General features: G+C 45.4%; 1 protein-coding gene across 1 annotated transcript; it reads right to left on the bottom strand.

The window, feature by feature from the left end:
* Positions 1-3,727: 3,727 nt before the first annotated feature.
* LSM1 (LSM1 homolog, mRNA degradation associated) lies at positions 3,728-13,557 on the bottom strand. The gene is made up of 4 exons (XM_007127464.4): positions 13,110-13,557; positions 8,911-8,979; positions 7,426-7,541; positions 3,728-4,286 (listed from the first exon to the last, which is right to left on the bottom strand). Exons 1-4 carry the CDS (start codon positions 13,153-13,155, stop codon positions 4,116-4,118), a joined length of 402 nt encoding a protein of 133 aa, XP_007127526.1. The 5' UTR covers positions 13,156-13,557; the 3' UTR covers positions 3,728-4,115.
* Between the last annotated feature and the right edge of the window lie 608 nt (positions 13,558-14,165).

Raw genomic sequence — 14,165 nt, 5'->3', positions numbered from 1 at the left:
GGGCCACAGTTAAAGCTCTCTGTCTTCTGTAATAGCCTCAACCAGAATAGCAAACTGAAGGCAGGTGGGCTGAGTTTAACTTTCCAGATATTTTATTTGACCTGCAGACTATTTTTAGAAAATTTTGAATTAGTTGCCAACACAAACTGTAGGGACAGAAAACAGATCGGTGGTTGCCAGGGGCTGGGGAAGGAGGGAGAAGTTAAATTCACAGGGGCAGGGGTGATGGTGATATAACTATATGCAGTTGTTAAAACTCACAGAATTGTACACTAAAAAGAGTGAATTTTACTGTATGCAAACTTATTCGTCAATAAAACTGAGTCTTAGGGATGAATTCCCAGGCAATCTGGGTTTCTGACCTTGGATACGGCCAGCACTGGGCCCTCTCTCTTCCTTGTGGTTCTAGCTGCTGGCCGGCTGGTGCTCTGACACCACTCAATGCTCTGTGTTTCCAGAGCAGCAGCATTTGAGACCATTTTCTCCCCCTGGGTCCTGCAGCAACTGCTGCTGAATGTCTGAAGTTAGGGGAAAAAAAATTTTTTTTTTTTTTTTTTAAAGGAGAATAGGTACAAAATAGGTTGAGAAGGGGGAAAAAGAGAGGCAAAGTGGTGAAGTGAGACATGAGAAAAGAAGAGGAGTTGATTTTATTTTCTGCTCCCAAGTAGCCCTGGCAGAGCTGGAGGAGTAGACAGGTAGGGGAGCGCTAACCAGGGTGGACAGCCCCAGAGCTTTGGGACAGGTAGGTACGTGCCATTTTCTAGGGTGGGTTTCCTAATTCTTTCAGGCTAGGAGGTCTTGGGTCACTTAACTAGATACAAAACCTGCTTCGCTGGCAAAAGCAAGCACCCATGACGTGGTCTCTTGCTCTTTATCCCCAAAGGGGTAATATGCAAGGTGGAGGTGGGGCACTGCAGTTGGAACACGGACTGAAGAGTATCTGTTGCCTCCAGCAACCCTGACAAGTCCTCCCCCACCCCCAACCCCGCTTCCCTGGGATGCTCTTCCAGACGTTGGCACACCAATCACCTCCAGGCTCTTCATGCCTGGGGGGCTGTGGTCTCCAGTGAGGGCAGTAAGAGAACATCTCCACATTCAGTGTAAGGATCTCTGCTAATCACTCCACTCCGGGATGCTTGCTGGGTCCTGCCGTCCTCATCCTCTGAGGCCTTACTGGTCTCTGAAGCATCTTATCTGACCAGCCTGAATTCACTGCATTCCCCATCCATCCATCTGTCCATCAACCCATCCTTCAACCCCAAAACTATGTACTGAGACTTGATATATGCCCGGTATCATCCTAGATGTGGGACTACAGGAGTGAACATGACAAAAATCCTGTCCTTAAGGGTTTACATTCTAGTGGAGGAGTGGAGCAGACAGTAAAGAAGTGAAACTTATGTTGGATTGCGATACTTGCTCTGGTGAAAAGCAAAGCTGCCAAGGATATAGGTGGGGGGAGGGGGGAGGGGGGAGGTGTGCTATTTAAAACAGGTCGTGAGGGAAGGATTCTTGCAGTTATCTGGGACAAGTATGTCCTACGCAGAGAGAACAGGAAATTCCGGCCTCGTCCAGGGCCTGCTGCATCTGCCCTGCCTGCTGGCCTGCACCATCTGCCGTCTGTACCTCGCTCTGCCTGACCTGCCCCCCATACTCCTGTGAGCAAGACTGAGGCCACTCTCCAGCCACCACACCTGTGTCATACCCCTGGGGTTCATGCGGACGTGGCATCCCTGAGATGCCCTGCACAATGGGCGGCATGAGGGCATCTGGTTCTGCCAAGTATCCAGGGCCTGTTGGGAGTTTATCTGAGCAGGGAGGGAGAGCAGATACTGTGGCTTAAATTCAGCCAACAACATGCGGCGTAAGGTCAAGGGCCAAGGAAAGGGGAAAAGAACAGCTGGGAGAGAGAGAGAGGCTGCTGTGCCCAGTTACATCAGAATAAAAATCGCCAGGAAAGGGGCTGCAGTAGATCTTCCTTGTTTGTTTTCCTTGAAAGTGGTCTCATGGGAACCCCTATTGGAGGAAACTATTAAAGACAAAACAAAGGTATAGAACTGAGATTGATTCTGAAGCCTGATAACAGTAGAGGAGTACCCGCAGTGGTCCAGGAAAAAAGCACGATTTCAGTACCTGCAAAAAGCCTGGACTGGGCAAAGCTGAGGGCAGGCCGTTGCGCTGAGCAGCAGGGACGAACGGGAGGGAAGCAGGGAGTCTCGTTCCACCCTTCAGCTCTGATGCTTTGCTGCTGCCTGTGTGACAGAGGTCTAAAGGCAATACGTTACTACGCATAACAACTGAAGCCCAGCTATGGCTTGGAAATTCCTGAACTACTGTAGAAATTCTCTCTTCTTCTTTGAACGTAAGACTAAATCATGACTCTCTTGATTGCATTTGGAATTGTTTGAAGGAGGCTGAAAAGACGAGTACAGTGAATCCGAATCTCTTGAAGGTGCCGGATATTCTGAAACAGTGGTGCTTGGTGCGCAGAAAAAAGCAGAATGCTTACAGAATGCTGTAGTTCTTCTGACTCTCAAAGAACATTTTTTTTTTTTTTTTTTTTTTTTGCGGTACGCGGGCCTCTCACTGTTGTGGCCTCTCCCGTTGCGGAGCACAGGCTCCGGACGCGCAGGCTCAGCGGCCATGGCTCACGGGCCCAGCCGCTCCGCGGCACGCGGAATCCTCCCGGACCGGGGCACGAACCCGCGTCCCCTGCACCGGCAGGCGGACTCTCAACCACTGAGCCACCAGGGAAGCCCAAAGAACATCTTCTTGTAGTGAAAGTTAGCCACCTCTTCCACAAGTCTTCCCTTTGTGTGGGAAGTTAATGACAAATTCCGGCTATTCAACAGTAAGGTTAGAGATGAGACACACTAGATAAATCATTAAGTGCAACTGTTCTCCACAAATTAGCTACCTTGAAACCAACCCAATGATGAATAGCTCAGAAGTCTGCATTTGGGGCAGTTTTAAAAACACCTGAGCTCATAAAATGTGGTATATTTAATACTATAAAATAACTCAAACATAGGAATTGGCTATAAATATCTTCCCTGCAAAGAATGTCTTTGCTCAACAGACTATAAAATAAGTACCTGGAATAATTTTACAGTTAAAACTGAGACTCAGGGAGGATAAGTGACTAGCTTGAGCCCAAGGTGCTAGAGAGAACAGAGTCCAGGTTTTAACCCATGTCTCCTGTACCCTCGGAAAGTACAGCCTCTTACGCTTACTGTGTGATCAACATCATTCCAGAAAAGGGGCATCACTTGGCTTGGCTGAGAATAACCTAGATATATCAGTCAATGAAACACCGTTTTATCTGTGCTTTTTGATCACCGCATACGAGGCTCAAGACTCAATCCAAAGGACTAGAAAACCTAACGAAATTAACAGAATATTTAGAGAAGTCGTTACGCGGGTCTCAAGGGAACGCAGTTGGGCTAGCTGTTGGCGAAGCAGAAACAGCAGGAACTGTTTCTGCACCAGCAGGAGTGACGCACCAGCGTCCCTGTGACAGCAGTGACAGCACCGGCAGGAGTGATGCTGCTTCTCAAACACGGAAAGAGCCCTCCTCAAGCCTGAAAACTTGTTTTTCTTATCAGACAAGGGGAGAAAGGAGGACCCGCAGGATATCTGGTATGAAAATATTCCTTCATAAATAACTAGCAGGTTGGAATTGTGACAGAAGGGAAACCCCAGCATGTGTGTGTATGGACTGCTTATACCTTTGAGAGCAGAAATTTAATGACCATTCACTGAAGGCAACTGAAACTTGGGAAATAATAACATTGCAATTTTGAGATTCATATTTTATTTACAAGCAAATGAAGAATATTTCCTGTAACCACTCATTTGGGGTGAGAAGAGCAATATAAAGAAGTAGTTGCTGGCTCCACGGTGACGTGTGAAAGGAGTCCATGCCACTGTTTCTTTAAACGATGATTTTGTCATTAAAAAAACCGAAACAAAATGCATGACTTCTTCATGTTGCATATGTGAAAGAATTCCAAATAAAAATGACTTTTCAAAGCTCTGCAGTCTCTCATCAAATGTGTCACCTGGTTTGGTGACAGCCCCTGCTCCCCAAGAGCTACAGCCTCTGAGCAGAAGACTTAATACTCATCAAGAGTATCTGCTCGAGGGATGGACAGACCTCGATCCTTCAGGGCCTGGACTTTCAGCTTCTCGGCTTCCAGCTTGGTCTGCTGCTCCACCCTCTGTTCTTCTAGGATTTCTTCAATAGACACTTGCTGGAGGGGTGTGTCACTCTCCTTTTCCAAGTCCTACAAAACAAGCAGGTTTGGAAAACTTGACCTGATGACCAAGAATAGAAAATATCATAGATCTAAAGGCAAACGGGTTCCTAAATGGATTCCTATATCTGGCCTGGGTTATTTTTCGTACTTGAGATAGGGCAGAAATATCCTATGGACAGATAAATTTTACAAAGAAATGGCTGGCAATGCTCCTACAGAACGCATATGAGTGTTGTTTAACAAGGATCAGTATCAGCATGTATAACAAAACTTTCGTGTACCCAAAGTAAAGTCCTACATTAGACAAGTACTCCTTCTCTTAAAAAAAAAAAAAAAAAAAAAAAAAAAGATTAGGGCTGCTTACAGCTATTTCCCCAACCCCAGGGAATCCAAGAGAGAAGGTACTGAGGTCAAGATGGCTTAAAATAAATTTTGTATTTATACATGATCAAAGTCAGCCTAATTTCTGGGGGTTTGTGCTCAGTGAGAAGGTAGAGAACATTGATTCAAACTAGCACCACCACCTCCCCCCAACCCCCTAGCCACGCCCGGCCCTGGCTGGATCCTGAGCCAAAGGCAATAAACTGTCCCTCTGTCGCATTAACCAGGAGTTGTTACATTATAACACAGGACTTCTTTCCCCTCCATGGCAACAAGTCTTCTAGAGAAAACCTCAGCAGACCAGTTAGGTTACTAAACCATTTTGGCCCCAATGTATTTCTCGCAAATATTGGCTACTTTTCCCACTTAATATGGCATAATATGCTTAATATTTTTATTTTTGAACACCTTCTAAACATTTGATAACCAATTTTATAATGCAGAACCTTGCTATAAAATTATCTATCTACAGTCTCAGTTCACTCTCTTTAAAATGAGTATACAGGTGTCACTCTGTGTTTTAGTCACATGGAAAGCCTGTACCGACAGGGCATTCTTATTTCCCATCCTCCTCTCTGACTTTTAATTATAAAATTCTGGGAAGGCATCAACACATACACAAACTCTCCAGACGTTCCAGCTGACCACTGGATACTTATCTTCAGATGCTGCTAAGGCCTCGGAACCCGCAGGCAGTGACACAGCAGACGGAGGACTCTCACCAGAAAGGTTAGAATGAAAGCCACATAAACTACATAAGCAAGCCCTGCCCTGGGTCAGAAGTTAACTGCATCCAGCAAAATATATATTATCAAGTGTAATCTTCTCTCACAACCCATGGGCAGCAGGAGGGAAGATAATGTTCTTGGCTTAGTGTACCTACCTCTTGGGCTTTTCAGTATTATGTGCTGAGCTGTTCATGTGGTTATGATAATGCTGTTTCCTAACCATCAGCTTATTACTTAAGGCCGTGTGTCTCATCATCCTTGAGGTAGAATCCAGGGACTCTGCAAACAACTGAATGTTTACAGAATCCAAATGGCTTCTAGGTTTGAGTTTTCCTAGAATTGGTTCATAATGTCTTCAAACTGACTACCGATTCATAGAACTATGTAATAAGCATTTCCTGAACCATATTTCTTTAGTGGTACCACTATAAGAATTCTGCAGCATCCAAACCATAACATACAAAAAAAAGAGCACTTTTCTCCACAAAAGCGCTCCCAGGAAACAATGAATCTTCAAGAATAAACACCAGTTCACTTCTCTTCACATACATCTACACAGGGGCATGTGTGTGCCAATGTAACTGGCACAGAAAGCATGGATGTGGTGTTTACTACTATACAACTGAAGCACAGTATGCGTGGATATTTTAACTTAAATCTTTCCCCGGACAGCAAAGTAATACATTTCCTCTTTAAAACAAAGAGGTGACAATTTCTGCTGCTTAAACATACACCGAAAGCAAAAATATCAACCACATGATATTTTTAAAATTAGAAAAAGTTATTTCATAGCAATACTTGGACAGTACTGATTAGTTGTTTATAGCTGTTTCTGACATGAGGTCTCGAACGAACATGACCCTGGCAAAATTACCTCCTTACCTTCTCAAATGGTCTACCGTTAAAAATAGCTACGGACCAAACTACTTCACTCCAAAGACTTCTGTAAACGTGATTTAAGATGTGGCTAGGGATTGGGAAACTTTACTGAAAACTTTAAAGATAAAATCACACGCCAAGGTTTGATTTTCCCGGAAAACCCAATAATCAGAAGCATGAGGATGAAGTCAAAGGTATTAAATAAAGTGCTTTTCTTTTAAAGTAAATGTCTCATGTAAAATGTGAAATCAAGTTTTATTTTTTAAAAAAATGTCTGCGTACTTCTAATATATATTTTGGGGGAATAGTTTTCTAATAGTTCACACACATATACATATAGACGTACAGTAACACCACTTTAGAGGATCTGATTTAACTTTTCACCTGCCAGCTGGCTTTCCTGACACAGATAATGGGTACCTCTCCTCCTCGGCTGCGAGCTAAGGATCCAAGTGAAGTTGAGCCCATCCTCAGAAAGTTAACAGAAAGGCTTCTTCTGCAGCCATTCTTTCCCCACCCCCCTTTAAAAAACATAGATATCGCATTGTATATGCAGTGTGTCTTTCCCCCAAACAACACTAATTACCTTTACATCATGAAAAACCATTTGTAACCAATTGTTTAAATGACTGCAAAATATTCCAGTGTTAACAAGCCACATTTCATTGAATTATTCTTCTCCTGTTAGGTATCAAGCTTCAATTTTCTGCTATTAGAGATACAATAACAACATACTAAGGAACACATTTGTGTGGGACAGTATTTACGTATATATATTTATATATATATCTATGGCTGCTCCATACGGCTTGTGGGATCTTAGTTCCCCGATCAGGGATTGAACCCGGGCCCTTGGCAGTGAGATCGGGAGTACTAACCACTGGACTGCCAGGGAATTCCCATGTACGACAGTATTTTTTATGGTATCAGGTAAAAATCAATGGTATTTTGCTGCTAATGGGATCAAAACCTTTAAAATGCCAGGAGGCACTGAAACAAAGTTAATTGTTCTCTGTAGCTTTCCTTTTACAATGTAGCTTTCCTAAGCTAATTGGGTGGTTTCCTTGAGAAGCTGGGTGAAGGTGGAAAATGTATTTTTTCCTTCTTGAAAAGACAAAAAAAGAAACCTAACTGGAATGATTATCAAGAGCCATAGCAGCTTAACAGTTTTCACTTACTATTTCTCCTAGTAGGACCACATTTTCTCCTCTGACCACAAAAATCCCTCGAGGAATATCACCGTATTTTTTGCCCACATGAATACGCTCCACAGTCTGATGTAGCACTAAGTTAGCTATAAGTGTACAGGGAAGAAACAAAGATATTTAGTTCAAATTACTTTATAGGTAAAGGTCCATTACTCCATTAATCAGTTATTTTGAGTCGAAAAAATTTAGCTGAACATGATTTTCAAACTTTCTAGTTTTGGAAAAAGCTAAAATTTCAAACAATCTCTTCCTATTACATTGAGACAAACCACTTAGGAGAATTTTAAACAACTGCACACTGAAAGAGTATTTGGGATTATGTTGCACTAATAAGGAGGATGGTGGAAATAAATGAAGAAAATTAAATTCCTTACGAGTTAGTTGCTAATATCAACATGGCTATAAGAAAATATAAATGATAGGGCACTTGGAAAACTCTAAAGCCCAAACAACTGCAGAAAGTAAAACTCTGGGTTTTTTTGGAAGGAAACCGTTTTTCTATGTTGTGTGATGATTTACCAAAGATTTAACTTTGTTTCAGTACTTAGGATTCAATATTCATTTAACCCAATGTAGGTATTCATGGATTACGATATAACGGTAACCTATTTTTTCCCTTTGTCAGACAACCATAATCTGGTAATCTGAGAGAGTAAAGTCACTATTTACCACTTTTCCCTCATGTAGTCTGATGAATTTGACTTAAGGTTTAGAACCACAATCTGTGAAGAATAATTCCTTTTCCTCTTTCAATTGGTGCTGTTTGTCTTACGTGAAGAAACGCAGTATCTATGCTCTTATCGTCTATAATTCTTACATGTGTTTCAATTATGTAGTTTTTCCTCAGGCCCAGAGCCACTGACCTAAGTAGATGTCCAGCAAATGCTGATATGAACTGAGAAGTTCCTTAAGACAGAAGCAAATATAAGGTCTCTTTAGAAAAATGCAGGAGGCAAAACCAAGACCAAGACCTTGAATCTAATGTATCCCAAGGTATAAAATCCTGAGCTTAATGTTGGGGGTCCCTAAAAAGCTTCAGCAAAGGCCTCTGACCCACTTTTCATTGGACAGGGAGGGATTACCTTCAGGGCAGGAACTGCTTTGAAGAGTAGTCGCACCCAAGCCAATGTACAAATGAGCAGCTTTTTCAGTGGACTGAGTTTATTTCTATCATCTGGCTCCCTCTAATGGGGAAAATAAAAAATAGTCCAAAACACTGTCAGCGCATGTTCTAGTGAAAACCAGTTTTAGAAATACAAGCTTGTAAACACAAGCTTTTGAACCACCTAATTGTAATTTAGAAAACAATGATGTAATGACTCAAACCAATATTCCATTATGCCAGACACGTGAAAAAAGTTGCAGACAAATAAACTTCGATATGAAACAACACAGAAATACAATGGGCAGCTCTTATTATCCAGAGTACAGCAGAAGTCCGTGACGAATACGTACCAAATTGATCAATGCTTCTTAAAAAGCCTATAAGCGTCCTTCCATCTCGAAGCAGGACCAAGTGCTTTTCTGGGGAGAGGAAAAAAGACCTTTAGAAAATGAACTGTTGGGACTTCCCTGGTGGCGCAGTGGTTAAGAATCCGACTGCCAGTGCAGGGGACACGGGTTCTAGCCCTGGTCCAGGAAGATCCCACAAGCCACGGAGCAACTAAGCCCGTGCGCCACAACTACTGAGCCTGCGCTCTAGAGCCCACGAGCCACAACTACTGAGCCTGCGCTCTAGAGCCCACGAGCCACAACTACTGAAGCCCGCGCACCTACAGCTCGTGCTCTGCAACAAGAGAAGCCACTGCAATGAGAAGTCCGTTAGCCTGTGAGTTTACAGGGTAACAACAAAAACAAAGTTCATAGCAGATTAAGCTCTACCACTTCCTCTTCCAGTGTATTTAAGGCAGAGTTCACTGAGGAATTAGAGGGAGGACCCCGGCAGCCTGGTGTTTAGATGAGAAGATGGGTGATGAAAGAATCCGAGGGGCTGGCAGAGTGGAGAAGGACTGGGCACGTACTCGGGGGCCTGACCGACTGGTTCTAGATGCTGATGCTTGACAGTTAAACCCTCTCAGTGTCATGTCAGTTTCTATACCTGCAAATTTGGAAATTGAATCTAGGTGATCTTTATGATCTTAATTCAAGAATTATTTTCCCCTCAACTGAGATGGAGAGCTTCTATTTCACACTCTGCAGTCAGGGAAGGTTTTAAATTTAAAAAATACCTCAGACATGCAGAATGAGGATACTGATAATAAAACTAGAGCAAAAGTTCAATAAAATTTATGGAGAGCTATGTGCTGTTCTGGGGCCTAGATATAGAGTAGAGCAGGGGTCCCCGACCCCTGGGCTGCGGACTGGTGTCCGAGGCCCGTTAGGAGCCGGGCCGCACAGCAGGAGGTGACAGGTGGGCGAGTGAGCGAAGCTGCATCTGCCGCCCCCCATGGCTCCCCATCGCTCGCACTGCCGCCTGAGCTGTCCCCCGCCCCGCCCCGCCCCCCCGGGTCCGTGGAAAAACTGTCTTCCGTGAGACTGGTCCCTGGTGCCAAAAAGGTTAGGGACCGCTGCGGTACAGAATAACATTTAGAGTCACCAACCTTATGAACTTATATTCCTGGTGGAGAAAGTCAAACAAACTTTTAAAAATGCCCTACAGTGGGTAGTCTAGCAGAATAATAAGATAGCAGGATGAGAAAAAGAGGGGAAGAAGCTACAGAAGAGGGGGTGGCTAGGGAAAACCTCTCTGAAGAGGTGACTCTGAGCTGACACTGAAGAATGATAGCCCGTCACTAGAATAGGTAGCCAAAGTCATTCATTTGTTCCTTAATGCGATGGATAAAGTACCTTCTAGATGCAGAACAGAGGAACAAGACAGTGATTCTTTCTTGAAGGAATTTATAGGCTTTCTGGGGCTATAATTAAGTGCCACAAGAGAGCAAATCTTTTTTTTTTTTTTTTTTTGCGGTACGCGGGCCTCTCACTGTTGTGGCCTCTCCCGTTGTGGAGCACAGGCTCCGGACGCGCAGGCTCAGCGGCCATGGCTCATGGGCCCAGCCGCTCCGCGGCATGTGGGATCTTCCCGGACCGGGGCACGAACCCGTGTCCCCTGCATCAGCAGGCGGACTCGCAACCACTGTCCCACCAGGGAAGACCAAGAGAGCAAATCTTAATTATATGAGACTGAGAGAAACTATATCTAGCTGGAGCAGGTATCTGAGTTGGACATTTTTGGCCATAGGAAGAGTGACAGGGAAGGGGAAGAGGAGGGAAATCTGTAATTTAGGCAGAAGGAAAAAGAGCTATGTATCCAAATGTCTGGCTGAAAGTTGAGGGTGTGAAGGGAAATAACAGGAGATGAAGTCAGAAGAGTACTGGGAGCAGGCTGAGTTTGGATGTGACTTCACCGGGAGCAAGAAAACTCTGAAGATTAAACTGGTACAAAAGAGAGAACAGTTCTGAGGCTAGACCCAGAGTCTGAGACATGAAGAAGGGACCTGAACCAGGGGAGAGATGGGAAGGGACAGGATGGGAGGACCAAGACACTGCAGTTATAAGGGATGGGATTTGTCAGCCAAGTGTGTTTGTATATGTGGGTATGTGTGAGAGAGTGGGGTGCTGAAGAGATGAGTTAAAGAAGATGTAGGAATTCTCAGTCATCATGTCAGGGAGGACCATTTACCAAGAGCTGGGAGTAAAAGAAGTAAGCTCAGTGCAAGGTGATTAGCTGTAGTGATTCTGAAGTGGTATCAGGACACCTATGTAGAAATGTCACCTGGCAACTGGAGATGTAAGACTGGCCAAAGAAGTCAGGATCACAGCAGTTTTGGGGTAAGTCCACAAAGAGGTGATATAATAATTAAAGTCCAGGAGCCCTCCTAGAGATTTAAAGAAAGAAGCAAGCCAAAGATGGGACCTAAGTGTCCATCTATTTTAGAGAATGATAACAGTTCCAGAGGTAAGAAAATCAAGTACCAGTGCTGGAGAAATCAAGAAAATGAAGAATCGCGTGGTAACGGTATCACAGTTGCAGAGGAGAAGGAAGAACTCAGAGGAGGGCATCAGAAGATGTCTTTAAGACTGCAGTTTCAGTAGTGTGTTGACAAAAGAAATCAGATTGCAGGGGTAATAGAGGTAGGTGGTCTATTGCAGGTGATCAGGAAGTAGAGCTAAAATAGGAGATTACTCAAGAGGTTTGGGGGTAAAGATGTGAAAAAAGGGATGGGAATTTGATGGTGAAACACAACTGAGAAAAAATTCGACAGACAAGAACATACATGAAGGGGAGGATTCAGAGGGGAAGCGAGAGAGGATATGAGAGCAACAGGATATTAATGGAAGAAGGTTCCAGAAGTAGTGGGAGGAAAGAGAAATAAGACACAAACTGAAAGGGAGGAATACTTCCTATTCAAATGAGAGGATGGGCGAAAATACAGAAAGACTGAGGAGAGGAGTGTCTGAATGTCACAGTGAAGGCTGCATATGAAATGGTTTCAAATCTTTCAGTAAAGGAGGGGCTTGGAATCTGCAAAAAAGGGGTTAGAGGCTTGAGAAAGCAATTATTTTTAGTAGAATGGCAGGGGGGCCTCAAATAATTCAGATATATAACAAGAGAGGTGAGGGCAAAAGGGCATCCTCAGACAACTAAGATTGAAGATTTCATCACCCATTACAGACAGGCTTGTACAGTGGTTATTCAGACATGACTTTGGTCCAACCTACATTTCCCTTCAATAGCAAAATCACTAATTCGGATCTAAAAGGTGATTTCAAACGACAGGAAGAGAATTTAATCATAAACTCACTCTTTAATTTACATACATAGTAAGTGTAGAGATTCCTGTAACTTGTTTGGAACTGTGTGTAAACCGTTTTGCAGCAATAACAAGTTAATGAGACAGATCACATGATTGAGACAACTTTAAAAAATGTTTAAGGAATAATTCACAGAGAGCTCGGAAAAAGGAAAGACAACTGTACAGAAGTGAGCTCCTCTTCAGGACAGTGACTAGGAATAAAGGAGGTCTTAATAAATGCGAGAGAAAACTGTCTAACAGAAGAAAAAAGTAAGTTTGAAGTCACTCAGTCTTTCTGGAAAAGGCAATACCTGGTCCGGCAGTGGTCTCCATTACCGTAACCCTAAAGTCTAAAACACCCTCAACGGTAAAAGAAGATTGCAAACGGCCACACAGCATAAATCCTATGTTTAGTGCTAATTAAGTCCAACTGCTGTTATATTACTCTTTTCGTTTCTTGAAGAATCCTTTCTCTAAGAATTCTCATTCATCCACCAGTAACCACCTGGTCCTTCGAAATGCCGCAGGTGGGAGATGATGCACCGGGGAGGCGGCCAACTTTCACACTTGGGCCTCAGCAGCCGCATCCCTGAAAAGCAGAAGTGAATTCTACAGCTTGCCCGGGGGCCGGTGAAGGCTGCGAGAGACAGGATACAGGGAGCAGGCTAGGAGGTGGGCAAACGGTGTGTCCCGTGGCTCCTGCATCCTGTGGAAGATGCCAACGCCGGACATCCAGAACCTTACTAAAAACACACCGCCCCCGGCCCAGACTCATTCTATGAGCTCCCTCCTAAGAGGCACCCTCCTGGGAAGAAGGGTCTCACCCCAGACTTCACTCGGAGGAGATGAACTACTCACTGTCGATGTCCTCGATGAGGCTGGCGGTGCCGGGCATATAGTTCATTTTGAGTTGAGATAAGGCTGCAATGTATAGTGGCGGTGGGCCAGCGCGTCCAACACGTCCTTCCTCCTATCGCAGTCGCCGCCTTGGCGGGACCGGGACAGGAACCCGGACCCGAACCAACTCCCCCGCCCCGGCTTTCAGCAGCCGGGGTCTGCCGGAAACGCCACCATATTACCCCCACCCACTTCCGGCATCACGTGCCAGGTCTCAAGAAGAGGCGGGGTCATAGCGCGGTGCTGGGATACGCTTTCCGCATCCCTGATAAGAGGGGAAGAGCAATCTAGATTGGATAGACAGTGGGGAAATGTGTTCTCCCTTTTAAAGGAACACGATGCCGTCCCTCGTTTTCCTGCTTCCCAGACCCCAGAGTCACGGACCTCCGTCCCTCCACTCTCAGGACGCGGAAGCTCAGGGGGCGGGACCCGGCCTGGGATTGGCTGTTGCCGGCCAACCCCTCTTTCCTGCGGTCCAGTCGCGCTCCCCCGCAGGCGCCTGCGCAATGGGCTGGCCTTGGGGGGCGGGAAGCGCCCGGGGGCAGTGGAACCCATGTCGGCCTTGAGGCGCTCGGGCTACGGCCCCAGTGACGGTCCGTCTTATGGGCGCTACTACGGGCCTGGGGGTGGAGATGTGCCCGTGCACCCACCTCCGCCCATATATCCTCCCCGCCCCGAACCCCCCCAGCCTCCCATTTCCTGGCGAGTGCGCGGGGGCGGCCCGGCTGAGACTACCTGGCCGGGAGAAGGCGGAGGAGGCGATGGCTACTATCCCTCTGGAGGCGCCTGGTCGGAGCCGGGTCGGGCTGGAGGAGGCCACCAGGTAAGCTTTGCGCCTTCTGTCCCAGGGGTGTCCGACAGGGTAGTCTTTGGGGGTGAGGGCCATTGGGATTGATCCACCTCCAAGAGTTCGTAATGAATCGGGTTTCCTGTGTTTTCCTTAGGGGGGCTTTGGAGAGACAGACTAGGATCGCGGGTGGGGGGGGTGGTTTGCTTGTGTTCTCTTTGCCCCTCGGC

Source organism: Physeter macrocephalus, chromosome 20 (genome assembly GCF_002837175.3).
Source record: "Physeter macrocephalus isolate SW-GA chromosome 20, ASM283717v5, whole genome shotgun sequence".
NCBI classification, from domain to species: domain Eukaryota; kingdom Metazoa; phylum Chordata; class Mammalia; order Artiodactyla; family Physeteridae; genus Physeter; species Physeter macrocephalus.
This window is presented reverse-complemented; position numbering and strand designations above follow the sequence as displayed.